This window comes from Lepisma saccharinum, chromosome 16 (genome assembly GCF_977018435.1).
Source record: "Lepisma saccharinum chromosome 16, izLepSacc3.1, whole genome shotgun sequence".
Taxonomy (NCBI): domain Eukaryota; kingdom Metazoa; phylum Arthropoda; class Insecta; order Zygentoma; family Lepismatidae; genus Lepisma; species Lepisma saccharinum.
In genome coordinates this window covers 31,130,502-31,145,214 of record NC_139244.1, presented here as the reverse complement: position 1 = coordinate 31,145,214, position 14,713 = coordinate 31,130,502, and the positions used below count along the sequence as shown (strand labels likewise).

Below are 14,713 nucleotides of genomic sequence, written 5' to 3'. Positions count from 1 at the left end.
TTTCAACATTGAACAATTTAAAAGAGTTTAAAATCGGCTCGCGTAATTTCACTGCCCGTAGTAACCTCAGACTCACAAAACATAAGTACCACTTTTTTGTGTTTTTTGAATATTTTTTAAATATTTTAAAGATACATGTTATATTGCTATTGTGAGTAATTCGCATATTCACAATAAATTCGAATAGATAACTAACGAACTAACTAACTCTCTAGCCTTCTTAAACCTGAAGGTTCATGGCTGCAGCAACACAGGTCTTCCATCTTTCCCTATCTTGAGCAAGATCTATATATTCTTTTCCATCCCTACCGATTTCCCTTAGGTCCATCTCAACGTTGTCCCTCCATCTTCATCTTGGCCTTCCTACAGGTCTCTTACCATCAGGTTTCCCAACAAGAATCCTGTAAACTCCTCTTTCCTCTCCCATTCGTGCCACATGGCCTGCCCACCTAAGTCTTCTTGATTTAATTATTCTAATAATATCTGGACATGAATACAAATTATGTAAAGTAAGAATCACGAACCTTCCGACCCTCTGTAAACAACCGTCTCACTTCGAGTAACGTATCACTCCGCGCCAGCTGTTCGTGAATGGTGCGGCCATCATATGCTGCTCACTCGCAACCTTTAATTTTACGTAACATGGAAAAACGTATTCTTATTTTAACTGATAATCTACACATTGAAGTATTATAAATTTTCTACAAGTGATTAAATACGTGCTCTTGTTCAAGAATGAACATATTTTTCTATGCCAAAAGTCCCATTTATCTGACACTGGGTTAACAGATCCCCCTTCCCCCCTCCTCTCTCAGTATGACAGCGCCAAAGTTATATAAGAGAGTGAGAGATTCGTTTCAGTAAATTCAAGCCTTTTGGTTTTATTGCTTCCTCTTCCACCAAATTATTGCCCAACATTGTTGACATGTAGAGTATTGTTTTCTCCTTTGTGCAACAAATATACCGCCTGTTTTAGCAGAAGCTAAACAAAGATAAGCCGGGGAATAAAAAGAGATTGTTTATCTTTCTCTCGGTTTCTTGTGCACTAGAAAACAAGAAGACGATAATAAGCACATTATTTACGCAAGTCTCATGCAAGTAATGTATTTTCTTACCTTGATTCAGCAGTTCCTTTTTGAACTTGAGGCATTTTCGGCGCTAGACATCATCCTATCAGAGTATGGTCTGTCAAATTTGCTTCCCAAAAAGGAACTCAACGTGGCACAAGAGGCGATTTAACGTCGACTGCTAAAATTGGGGAGATCGCCATCAATCATCACTATCAACATCTTCCCCACAGTGGACAGGACGGCTCTTTGATTGAAAGAATACGAAAGCACCTCGCGTTGTATTGCGCTTATCTCAAAATCAGTGTACTTGTTTATACGAGCAACAACGTGGTTTTTTTTGCGGGTCTTACAACTTGACTGGTCGTTTTCCTTTCTTTCACCCCACCGAAAACACAAAGACGCAGACACACAGTTACACTTGGACACCAACTTCACTGCTTGCTCAGGATACCACTGACACAACGTCACATAAACGTTAAGAACAACCTGCTTGCCACTTTTCAAACGGCTGTATTTCCGAAAGACTACTCTAAAAACACGGGAGACCTTCCTGCACGCATGGAAGTCGCCATGTTCGAAACTGGCGCTATTTGCTTGCTGTTCACGTGATCGATTGTAATTTATACAATAATCACGTATTATTATTATAAACTAAAACCTTTAATGAAAATATATAATCCAACGTAATTTACACGTTTTTCTTCCATTAGCGTACTTTCATAGAACGGACTACATGATGCGGAAGAAATCCGTTATTAGGCTGTTGCCAACCTCAATACTTCTCACTAAGTCAAGTACAGAAACTGAAGTGGTATGTCGAATGTCGGCATATGATAGTGTGATTTCACATTGTCAGTGACGATCCTCCGCGGATGGGGGAGGGGGTGGGATGCAGGAGTCGATCTATAATCCAGAGGTGTTCACCATCCGGATGGTGACATCCTCACACTCCCGAATACTTTTGCGGGTGAAGGACGGCAGGCCGTAGGGTGAGGGAGGTTGATTTAAAATGAACACCTCACAACAAGAGAGAAGAAAAATGTGACAATATTTAAAAATTCACCCCCAAATATGTATTTTATTTTATATGTAGCGTACAATAAAATATGACTGCCTCAAAATATTTCTGTATTCTACAGTCTTCTTTCCCCACTTTTATGCTTCTCTAAGTTTCCGTTTTAGTTTCCCTTAGTGTCTTTTCTGCATAAGCCAGCATTTTTGAACGGGATGAAAAGGACATACGAGTGTGTTTTTGGATGAAGTAACTTTAGAGATGTTGAAGTACACTCTGGAGGATACTGGAATGTGTGACATTGAGGTGTAGATCGACCACGTTGTGACACACGCATTTGTCATTAGTTACGAGACTATGAGGGATAGGTGATATTTGAATTCCAAATTAGTTAGCTGCCCCCGTGACGGAGTGGTTAGCCCATCGTGCTACGACGCCAGGGGTCCCGGGTTCGAATCATGGCCTCGGCATGGATGTTTGTGAATGTCATTCATCGATTTCATCATATCATCATCATTCATCCCCATCTTCGCAAATCAGCCATAAGTGGCACAAGAGGGGAAGTAAAATAAAGCAAATCCATCAAACCAAATTACTTATTTCCATTATTTTTATCTAATTAATAATAAATCATAACACTTTCAAACATCTAATTTCAACATTTAATGAAGAAACCCTGGTTTCAAAACGTAATTTATCTCAATGTGTGTCATTCTTCTAGCAAGGTTTTTTTTAGTAAAATGTGAGAGAAAATTAATCCTTTGGTACGGAACCATTTTACTCCTGGGGGATAAGATGTAAATTTTGTATTTAATTTTTTTAAAGTTTAGCGTTGCTTTTCGTCCACTTTTGGCTAATCCCGACGATGAGAATGAGTGATCGTCAGATGAAATTGATGAAGGGACACTCACAAATAACACCCATGCCGGGATTCGAGCCAGGGAACTTCGGTGATGAGTCTGAAAGTCGGCCACCAGGCAACTTGTACATTTTTAACTTTACTTTTTACATACATTCAATAACTTTCAACAGGTCATCAGTGATACACTGCTTCTTCCGCATCTGTTGACAAATGGAATGTTTTTACACCTTGAAGGCTATGTGGATTATTTTTTTTTTCAAAAGTTTGCAACACTGTTAGGGTACACGTGCTTTTGTTTACAGAAGGTCTAAGTTCTATGATTCTCACTTTAGTTCTAAATTATGTAACCTTCTCCATTCACCTGTCTCCTCATCCCTTTTAGGTCCAAAGATTTTCCTAAGGATCTTATTTTCAATGGTTTTGTATATTTTAACTTTTAGTTTCTTAGATATTAAACGAGAAGACCAAAGTTTATGAAGAGAGAAGTAACATGCATTTCCTGAATTAAGCCTACTTTTTATTTCCTCTTTAATATAATTTTCATTTGTTAGTATTACTCCTAAGTATTTGAATTTGGAAACTGGTTCAAATGAGTTGTTATCAATAATTAGATTTTGATTATTGCCTAACACTTGGTTTCGGCCTGTAAGCATATATTTAGTTTTCTCTTTGTTAACTTCCAAACCTATCTCTTTAGCAGTTTTGAAATTTTTTTAGCATTATTCTTAATTGTATTCACATCATCCCCCAGTAAGTTTACATCATCTCCATATGCTAACAACTGAGTCACACCATTTAATTTTAGTCCTTCTTTAGTTTCTTTTACCTTCCTAACAGCATATTCTAAGGCAAAATTAAAGAGCAATGGAGATAATGCATCTCCTTGTTTTAACCCATCATGAATTGTAAATTTGTCGGACATATTAATGCCCACACGAATTTTACTTTGTTTCACTGGTGCATATTTTTATCATACTAACAAGCTTCTTAGGTATTCCAAACTCTACTAATATTCTATATAATTTCTCTCTTTTGACCGAATCATATGCTTTTTTGAAATCAATGAATAGCTGATGGACATTTTGATTATATTCCCACTTTTTTTCAAGTGTCTGTCTGATGTGAAAAATTTGATCTGTAGTTGATCTGTTACGTTTAAATCCACATTGATAATCACCTATAATTTCATTAGCATATGGGGTTAGTCTTGTTAAAAGAATGTTAGACAATATTTTATATGTTGTTGAGAGTAGAGAAATTCCACGGTAATTATTGCAGTTCATTTTATCACCTTTTTTAAACACAGGAACAATTATGGATTCTTTCCACTGTTGAGGGATTTCTTCTTTATTCCATATTAAACAAATTAATTTATGAATTTGACATATTAATGAATTTCCACCATATTTAATTAACTCAGCTGGTATTAAATCAATGCCAGGTGCTTTGTTATTCTTTAGCCTTTTAATAGCATCTTTAACTTCAGTCAAGTTAGGTTCTGGAACTAAAGGTTCTGCTGTGTGTACTTCATTTACTTCTGATTTATCTCCTACATGGACATTTAAAAGGTCATTAAAGTAGTTCTTCCATCTATTTAGAATATCGCTTGGGTCAGCTAGAAAATCACCGTCTTTATCTTTTATCAAGTTTACTTTAGGTTGCCACCCCTTTCTAAACTCATTTACACCTTTATATAAATCTCTGATATTTTTATTTTTGCTGTTTGTTTCAATTTCGTTAATTTTGCTTTTTTTACTTCTAAACGTGCGGTTAACTTCTCGCTTTATTCTATTATCATTGTTTAGATTTGTATAATCAGAGTTATTTAACCACCTAAGTCTAGCCTGATTTCTTATTTCTATTAGATTATGACATTCATTATCAAACCATGGCTTACTTTTTCTCGGTTTATGGTATCCTATACTTTCTTTAGCTGCTGATTCTATTGCATTACGTATGTGCTCCCAATTCTTATTTATGTCTGTTTCATTTATATTTTCATCATCATTTAAATCCTGCAAAACATCAAATCTATTTGACAGTTTAATTTGGTAATCTTTCTTAATTCTTTTATCAGTAAACTTTCCTGTATCAAATTTTATAACTTTTAGATTTTGTTGCTTATGATTTATCACTGAGAGTCTGTCTCTTAATTTAGCAATTACTAAATAATGGTCACTGGCACAGTCAGCACCTCTATGTGTACGAACGTCAATTATACTAGTATGCCTTCTCTTATCAATGAGAATATGATCTATCTGATTATGAGTTTTACCATCTGGAGAAGACCAGGTATATTTATGGATATCTTTATGTTTAAAAGTGGTACTTTTCACAATTAAATTCTTTGAGGTTGCAAAAGTAATCAATCTTATACCATTATCATTACTTAATTCATGAAGACTTTCTTTATCAATCGTGGGTTTAAATGTCTCTTCTTTGCCAATCTGTGCATTACAGTAACCTAACAGAATTTTCATATCATAGTGAGAAAATTTATCAAAGACCTGTTCTAACTCTATATAAAAATCATATTTAGTATTATCATCTTTATCTTCCGTTGGTGCATGTATGTTTATTAAAATAATTTTACACCACCTACCCTGTAAAACTGCATATGATATCCTATCATTAATAAATTCTACTGTTTTAAGAGCCAAGATAATTCTATTATTTATGAAAAAGCCTGTTCCAAAATTATGATTTTCAGTACCACCATAGAAAAAAGTATAATTTTTAGTTTTACAATTCCCTTCTCCTGGCCACCTAACTTCCTGGACAGCTACTACATCTAATTTATACTTAACTATCTCATTAACTGTACACTGAAATGCCTCAGGCCGGTAAAGGCTCAGAACATTCCAGGTGCCTAATTTAATATCCTTATTCCTAATGTAGATCTTATCCTTAGTCCAGGGACTTCCCAAAGTAGTCCCCGCCCAGAGATCCGAATGGGGGACAATTTTACCTCCGGAATATTTTACCTTGGGAACATCCATGGCCTTATATTGCTGTTTCTTGACATGTCTTTTTACAGTGCAGAGTTGTCAGCTCTACGCCTAACCCCCAATATGAATGGAGGAACTACTACACAAGACAAACACAAACATATTAGACAGCACAATTACTACACAAGACGAACACGAACACATTAGACAGCACAACTACTACACAAGACACACAGAAACACATCACAACTATAACACAATATAAACACAAACACACCACAACTACTACACAATATAAACACAAACAAACTACACACCACAACTATAACACAATATAAACACAAACACACCACAACTACTACACAAGACAAACACAAACAAATTAGACAGCACAACTACTACGCAAGACAAAACAAACATACTAGACAGCACAACTACAACACAAGACACATACATACACACCACCGATACTATCATAATATGAACATAAGAAACCTTAATTTTGAAAGATTTTTTTTTTCGAACAGATATATACAATAAATAAGAATTGTTACAGTAAAGCAGGTCAAAATTTCAGAATACGCCAATGGTGAAGAGCAGTATAGAATCAAGAATGGATTTTCTTGCAGAATTGAAACATAGTAGGCAAAAATTAATATTGTTAAAGAAAAGATAGGAATTAAAATGCGTTGCCTAAATATATTCTTCCCTTCTGTCTTTCTGCTGCCATTTCTTCAAACTTAATAGTGGTGTGATTTTTATTAGTTTTTTTTTTTTTAATGCAGGGTGACCATAAAATTCTGACCATATTTCAGTAAAAGAACATAAGTTTTTGAACTGTGAAGTTTTTTCTTTCATCATTGCTTCTTTCCTTCCCAGTAGCCTTGAGTGAATTGCATTTTCCCGTATCAGATTAGATGTAAACTTTCTAGAAGTAATTCTGTGCAGACAAATTTTCACCAGTAACTCATGAACTCTGTGGAAACTATCTCTTGACATTTAATAAATTCATACATTTTGTAGACTTCTCAATTGTTCCAAATTCATTAAGTAATTGAGTAAAAAATACAGTGTTAACAAGAAGTATCTTCGAAACATGTCAGAAAGCAAAGTACATTGAAGCCACATCAGAAATTCAAAATGGTTGTAAAAACATGGTATGTGCCAAAGTGATGCATTGTTTTTAATTGATTGAATATGTATTTTTGTTTTTACTGTGTTCATTTTTTTTGTTCTAAATGAAGTTTTTAGTTCTGCTGTGATTTTAAAATCATGCAGGGCAGTGCATATTGTATTTATCAATGTTGGTTAGTAATGTATCCGAACACTTATGTGCAGGCATCTTCCATGCTTACATAATTTCAAGGCTAACAATCAGTCTGTCATGAAATGTTGGCTGGCTCAGACATGATTCATGGCAGTGGAGGTATTCATCCGAACAGGTTCCATTTAGTAGGTGTAGGAATCACTGCACTGAGAAGCATCGAGATGCCATATAATACACTGAACTTGGGGGAGCCACACTGGTCTGGTTGATAGGATGTCTGACTGCCATGTGGGAGACCCAGGTGTGATTCCTGGTGTGGGTTAAAAAGGTCAGAATTTTTCTGGCTTTGTCCCCACATAAAGCATCTCTGGGGCTCACCCTGCCTCAATTAAGTGACTACCTGGGGCATCCCTGAGGGATAAAGATGGTGCTGATCACATCACCTCCAAAAAGGCCGAGATCGATAGAATGTGAGCCCTACCACCACCTCCCCCTATATATGCCTCATGGCATGGTGCAAGGTGTACACGGAACTTTATCTTTTATTGAACATGGGATTCTTGTTACGTCTCCTTAATTGCTGTGATTCATGTCTGGACTGAGGTGTATGGGGTGAACTTTTGACAGGGCATCCAAAAGTCAACCTCACTTCCTTGTAACTGCAGTCTGGCAGGCCAACGAGGCTCTGGAATCTGGACCTACAGCTAGTAGCTATATGTATTGTCCCATGATTTGTCTATGTATGTACTGAGTATTGCTTTACAGCCTCGGCTTTTAATTTGGTAAAGAGACTTTGGTCTTCAGACACGTGTTGATTTTATTCATGGTAAGGGACTTGGCCCTGTATAATGTGATGGGTGCAAATTGTCTAAATGCTGATGCACCCACAATTTTAATTTCAATCAATCTTGTCCAAACTGGCAGACTGAGAGACATGTATGTTTGTGTTTGGACCGAGTTAATAACAGACTTTTGTAGATACTATATGCACCACTGTAATTACTACAAAATTCTTGTTGATTTTCTTTTTTTTTTAAGCATATTACTTTGAAAAGTAGTGAACAAGTTTCCACTTCAAGTTCTTCATGATTGGGAATCAGTTCTTTTCTTGTGAATCTTCTTTATGAGGAAAAATATATTTAGTGTTGTGTATTCACTAGGGAAGCCATTAACTTCTAAATCCAGATAACTTTTTTTTTTGCAGGTGAAATGGAATACAATAAGACGGCATGTTTAATGATTTTAGCAAAGGTAGTAGAGGATCCTCAGAGTGGTAGTTGTTTAAACGTCAGCTATGCTGATGTTACGGGTCCAGTAGCAAACTTCAATCCAACTGGTTCTCCTTATGCAAGCACAGGTGGAAACCAGCAAAATGCAATCCAGAATAGTGCTGCATATAGCTCAACAGGCAGCTTGAATTCTGCTATCTCACCAGGTGAGTTAGAAATTATGATGTGATGCTTTCATTTATCTGTACATATGTGTGTATTTACTCAGTATTGGCTGATATACAGTCATATTCATATCAGTGTATTCGTTTATCAGAAAAATTACTGACAACTTTACAGATCCAATATTTCTATAATTAGCCTAGCGTGAAGATTGTGAAGTTTGTTCCTGAATGAAGCACATTTACTAGAATTGTTGCAGACCTCCACACATGCATGGATGCTTCAAGCTGCACTAATTCAGAAAATACAGTATAATTTGTATATATAGCGCAGCATCAAGATGATAATATCTGTAACTGCTCTTATATTGTGATCAAAATTATCATTAACATCTGTAATACCCTTTTTCTGCCAGAAGAACAAGTCCCCCACTAGTCACCATGTGCAATCTTTCCACAAACAAAACACTGCTTTGCCTATTGCGTTCGTAAATTTGCGATGGTTTCCTGAAGTTCGAGACGTTATTTTCATACAAATCATGCATTACAATTTTCAGAATGCATCCATTGTTGTAACTCACTTTGTAGGCAAAATTTCTGCAACTGGCCTAGCATTCTTACGGTGAAGATGACATTGTAGATGTCTTTTTCCCATTTTTTCCTTAACTAACTAGCTGGCTGTAGTAGGTGTTTGTAGTAGTGCTAGTTGACTGTTGATCCTTCAATTTACACATGAGTGAGTGTCCCTTGTGTTGAAAGGGATCCGTGCATGTATCCAGACACATTCCGACATGCTAGATCATATTCCTGAACACTTGTCTCACTACACAATAATCAACATTCCTGATGTATATTTCAATGGCAGTTCTCAGTTCATCCAGTGTGTGGGGATTATCCAAATACACAGAGATTTGCATGGCACCCCCCCCCCCCCCAAAAAAAAATCCTCTAGGGATTTTGCAAGCCAAATAGATATGAATATTATTCTTGTCTCAGAAAACATCATGTGAACTCTTGCACCATCTTGCAAATGTATCCTCCAGTAAATTACATCTTCCATTAATTGAGCAATGAAAGAATGCAGAGTAGTGTTATGGTATCATTAGTGCATTCACAGTTACAGTTAAGAAAATGGGGTGTAAGCGTTTCTCCTTCCACGTAGTGCACCCAATAGTCAACCTCACTTCCACGTAGTACACCCTGGACTGCAGATTAACGAGGCTCTGGCGACTGGCCCCATTGCCAGTATAATTTCGTTTGTGTTGTCCTGTGTTTTGTCCTTATTTGTGCCGAGTGCTCCTTTCCAGCCTCAGCTTTTAACGAAAGTCAGAAGATTTTAATATTTTATGATTTTAGTTATGCAACGTTAGAGTTGTTATGTGTAACGATAAGAGGCTGGACCCCGTATAATGTGACGGGTGCAAAATAGCCTTAGTGCTGACGCACCCAAAATTTTAAATTCAAATCAAATCAATCAGTTAAGAAAATGGCCGTCCCTTAATGTGTTTACCAGATGTTAATTTTCTGATCAAGCTATCCAATGACTAGCTGTTGCTCTCAGAAACTAAGGTTCCTCCTCGTTGTAAATCAGGAAAAAAACTGTTTTTTGTTAACACGTTTTTGTAGTCTGGGTGGAAGTCATTGGAAGTTCACCCTGTAGAACCCGGAATTTTCCACAGCAATGTTAATTTTTGAAAGACAGCTCCGGAACGGGGATGCTAAGAACAGGGAAATGTAATGTCCAGTAAAAGCATAATCAAACAAGTACATATACGTACATGCAATAACATATTAATATACACACATGAAAACATTAATTAACCCTTCACCTTGTAGCTGACCAGCTGTTAATAACACAAAAACCAGTAAAGATCAATCCGATCTTTACACTTTCTTTTTGAGAGAAATTCATGGAACACTTGAATTTTAGCAGTATTCATAAATTGTAAATCTATGCTTCATTGGGTTGTCTTCTGTTGTGTGATGAGAGGAGTTGTACATGTATTTTTGTTAAAAACCACACAAAACATAGACAACATAATACGAAACACACTAAAAGTTTGTCCAAGCTTTCAACTCCATCTCTGAGTCGTCATTGAAACCTTCACTGTGTCTTCTCAATCTCTCAGCCAGCGCTGATGGTGACTCAGAGATGGAGTCGAATGCTTGGATGCTTAAAGTGTTTTGTATTGTACTGTTTATGTGTTTTGTGTGGTTTTCAACAAGAACGTTGCCAGCATGTGACGTAACAAGTTTTTTAATGACAAGTATTTTTCTTTCAGTAAGCAACATGGGAGGAATGATGGGACCAGCCAGTATAGCTCTCAATAGTCATGCAAGCCTCAATCTCAGCTTGAACCTGAATGCTCCGACTGCAGCCAACAACCCTTCAATAACAGCCCAACTTCTAGATCACATCAAGGTAACCCTGCGGGGCAGTGGTTACTCCGAGCAAGCAACAAATGAAATAACAGCCGCCATGAGCACGCTAGCTACCTACGGAATCCTCGGAATGGGACTTGGGTTGACTGGCCCTGGAGGACTCGGCTCCGGCCCTCCTCTTGGAAATATGAACAGTGTTCCGCCAGGCTCCTCTCCAAACATGCCGCAGCAAGGAAACGGATTTAGAAGTGGGGGAAGCCTTAGTGTGTCCCCCATGGATTCCACACCCTCTCACCAGACACCCAATGGCGTTGGCAACCATGGGGTGTTCGGCCCAATAGGAACTGTATCTGGCACGGGATTAGGGTCAGGACTTGGGAACTCATCTCCTACGCAGCGATCTGTGGAAAGGTACGGGGGGTTGCAAAACGAAGGTCCTGGGTACGATCCTTTTAGGCATCAACCTAGTCCAACAAATATAGGTTCTCCAATTGCTGCCCCTCCCTTGTTAAATAATAATTCTTTCGGTCTAGGAACGCAGCAGCCGATGGCTGCTTTGTGTAAAAGTCCAACACCTTCAGAAATGAAGGGGGACATGAAGAAGGTAGACGTTGAAGTAGGTGAAAATATTGTTGGTGCTATCCTTGGGCCAGGCGGCAAGGCTCTTGTAGAAATACAGCATCTTAGCGGTGCCAATATCCAGATATCTAAAAAGGGAACTTTTGCCCCTGGCACTAGGAACCGAATTGTTTCGATTTCCGGAACGCCTAATGCAATTAGTACAGCTCAATATCTAATTGAGCAACGTATTAGTGAGGAGGAGGCGAAAAGGGCACGGCACAGTGTGCTAGCGGTCTTACAGTAAATACCTTATGTGCATTTACTTCATCTCAAATTTTTTCCTTCGGTTTTTATGTTGTCATTAGCATTGCTACTTCCAGCACATACTCATTCATAATCATGTCTCCAATTCATGATGTAGCAACGTCATGACATAGTTAACCATGCATGAATTCGTCACAGACCCATTGTAAATATTGACTTGAGCAATCATCACTATTTGTTTATATTTTGTCACTTGAGGGGAAAAATCGGATTAATTATATGTGCATTGTTCATTATTAGGTGTTCACCTACAAGGCTTCACAGTGAACCATTGGCTCTTTGTATTCTCTCTCCTTTAACATTTGTGGTCATCTGTGTATTTGCAAATATTGCATAGTGTATAATACTTCTTAAATCTCGTGTAACATATACATTTTTTTTTTTCCTGCGCTATTGAGCAAAGGGGAAATTTTATCATGTTTCATAACTGTATGTGTGTGAAAGCCCTTACATTCAGTTGCCTTGTATCCATCATACTTGTTCTGTGATAAGCGGTTTGCTGGTATGTGACAACATATGAATTTATCCTATTCATAAAATACACTTCACTCATAATTGTTGTATTTGTGCTGTGTGGAAAGTTGATGGTCTGTATTATAAGAAAACTAGTCTTTCAGAACACTGAATGGAATATATAAATATATATAAATATTATAAATATATAGTTATATATATAAATCTCTACACAAGTAGTTTTCGTATGAGGGTGCGTTCATTTTTTTTGGTGAAATCCAGGGACTATAGTGAAAGTGCATGCGTGCTTCTGGCAATGCCGTTCACACAGTGGATATAGGGTTCCTCATAACATATTCATTGGTGACATGTGATATTGTTATTTCATGGTTTCTACTATCATTGTTTATGAAGTTACCAGTGCACTTATTGTGCTGCCATATAATAATAATAATATTTGATAAGTGACATAACCTCCCAGGGAATCTGCACTTTGGGACTAAGGAAGGAATGGAAATCTGTACTAGCTGTGGTGAAGGGCTCACAAGGAATTTTAAAAAATAATTAAATTTGTTCCTAGCCAAATTTTCACCCAAAGTATTTTGTTGAGAATTTGGATTGACGGTGAGAAAAATTTATAAAGTCATTGTGATGTTAACATTCTCTTGTTCATTTTTTTTTCTTAAAAAGAAATGTCAAAATTTAATTGTGTACATTTGAGACTTCACATTTCGTGTTGTATGACTGTTGATGTAGTCCAAAACTGCAAAAGAATTTGTTCTTAAAATTGCAAAACTTGCTAACATTTATAGCAAATTCCTGTAAGTTTGTACAGTATATTTAAGAGTAAATTGCTTGTTACCCAAGCGTAATTTACATTTGGATAGCTCAAACGTAACCGTGACATGGCATAGTGTTGCTCATGTCCTAATGGGCGATATGCATTTGTGTGTAAATGTCACTTTTTCCAACTCAAATTGAGTTAAAATGATTCATGATAGGACACATTACGGCTGTCCCCCTGTGTTCATACACAGATGTTGTTACTGAGTTGTGCTCCACGTATATATTAATATTCTAATTTTTTCTCTGCCATGAACTTTGAAAAGACTGCTTCTTTATCCTATTTGATGGCAGCCTTGTAAATGTTTTTGTCTCCTGCAAATGCATCTGTTATTGTTATTTCTAAAGTAAGATATTTGACATTGGTGCGGTTATTGCAGCGAATGTTTTGTGTCACAGTAACCTTTATTTTCCTACAGTAAGAGACGTTATAATGAAATTATATGTGTGTAATTGTATCCAATGTTCCAGGCATCACATTCAGATTGAATATTATTTCATTCCTGTATGTTAGACTTGAAATTTTTTTCAAATTATTTTTTTATCATTTTTTCACAGGGTTATTATTTCTTTTTTAAATGAGTTTGTCTGCTCTTCCCTGTAAATAGATTGTGATCCCAGTAAAAATGTTGCTGTAAAGAGTTCCTTTTTTTATATCTGAACTTTCCCTAATGTTAACAAGCACAGTACAATAAAATAAGTTATAAATGTTGTTTTTTTTTTTTGAAAAATTGAGTGTGTATTGTTGAGACGAGACTATTCAGTGGAAGGACAGACAGGCATGGCCTAAATGCTTACTAGAGTTGGTTACTACAGCAGCATGTGTACCATCGTGATTCATTCTCAATAAATCCATGGCATAGCATATGTTTGTTTTGTTATTATGAAACTGCACCCTTTTTACTAGTGATGTGATGAAGCAGGAAATTTACTGCATCTGATGCACCCGACGATAATTCTTTCGGCCAATGTATTAGGTCGTTGCATGGGAAACGTTGAATTTTGCGATGACAAACTACTTGCACTAGTGATGTCTGACCCTTGTCAAACTGTAAGGGACATGGCAATGACGTTGGGTGTACATTATTCCACAGTTTCCCAGCACTTGTGAGAACTTAGAGAACTCAAGAAGCTGGATAAGTGGGTTCTTCAAGAACTCTACGAACAACACATGATTCGTCAGCTGGAAGTTTGCCTTTCTCTGTTCTTCCAGAGCCGAAACATCCACTTTAGCACAGAGTAGTGACATGTGACGAAAATTGGATAGTATACGATAATCATCAGCACTGCATAATGGCTAGATGCTGATGAGGTCCCAAAACTCATGCCAGAACTGACCCTTCGTCTGAGGACAATAATTGTGACTGTTTTGGTATGGTGCTACTATTATTCACTACTTGTTCTTGAAAACTGGTGAAACAATGAATGCTGAGAAGTAATTCACCCAGCTTAAAGAAATGCATAAAAAATGAAAGTGTTAAGTATCCTAGATTGGTCAACAGAAATTAAGTTTTAGTGCTTCACGACAATGGCCCATGTGGCAAGAACAGTGCTAAAGCTATGCATCTTGCACTATGATACTCTTCCGCATCCACCATACT

General features: G+C 37.0%; 1 protein-coding gene across 1 annotated transcript in view; it reads left to right on the top strand.

Moving 5' to 3' along the window:
* The window catches only part of ps (RNA-binding protein Nova-1-like protein passilla), a 41,005-nt gene extending 27,028 nt beyond the window's left edge, over nt 1-13,977 (top strand). Inside the window, exons 5-6 of the mRNA XM_083137932.1 lie at nt 8,364-8,594; nt 10,832-13,977. Coding sequence (XP_082994058.1) covers nt 8,364-8,594; nt 10,832-11,796 — 1,196 coding nt within the window. The 3' untranslated portion in view covers nt 11,797-13,977. The remainder of the gene's footprint in view (nt 1-8,363; nt 8,595-10,831) is intronic.
* Nucleotides 13,978-14,713: the final 736 nt, after the last annotated feature.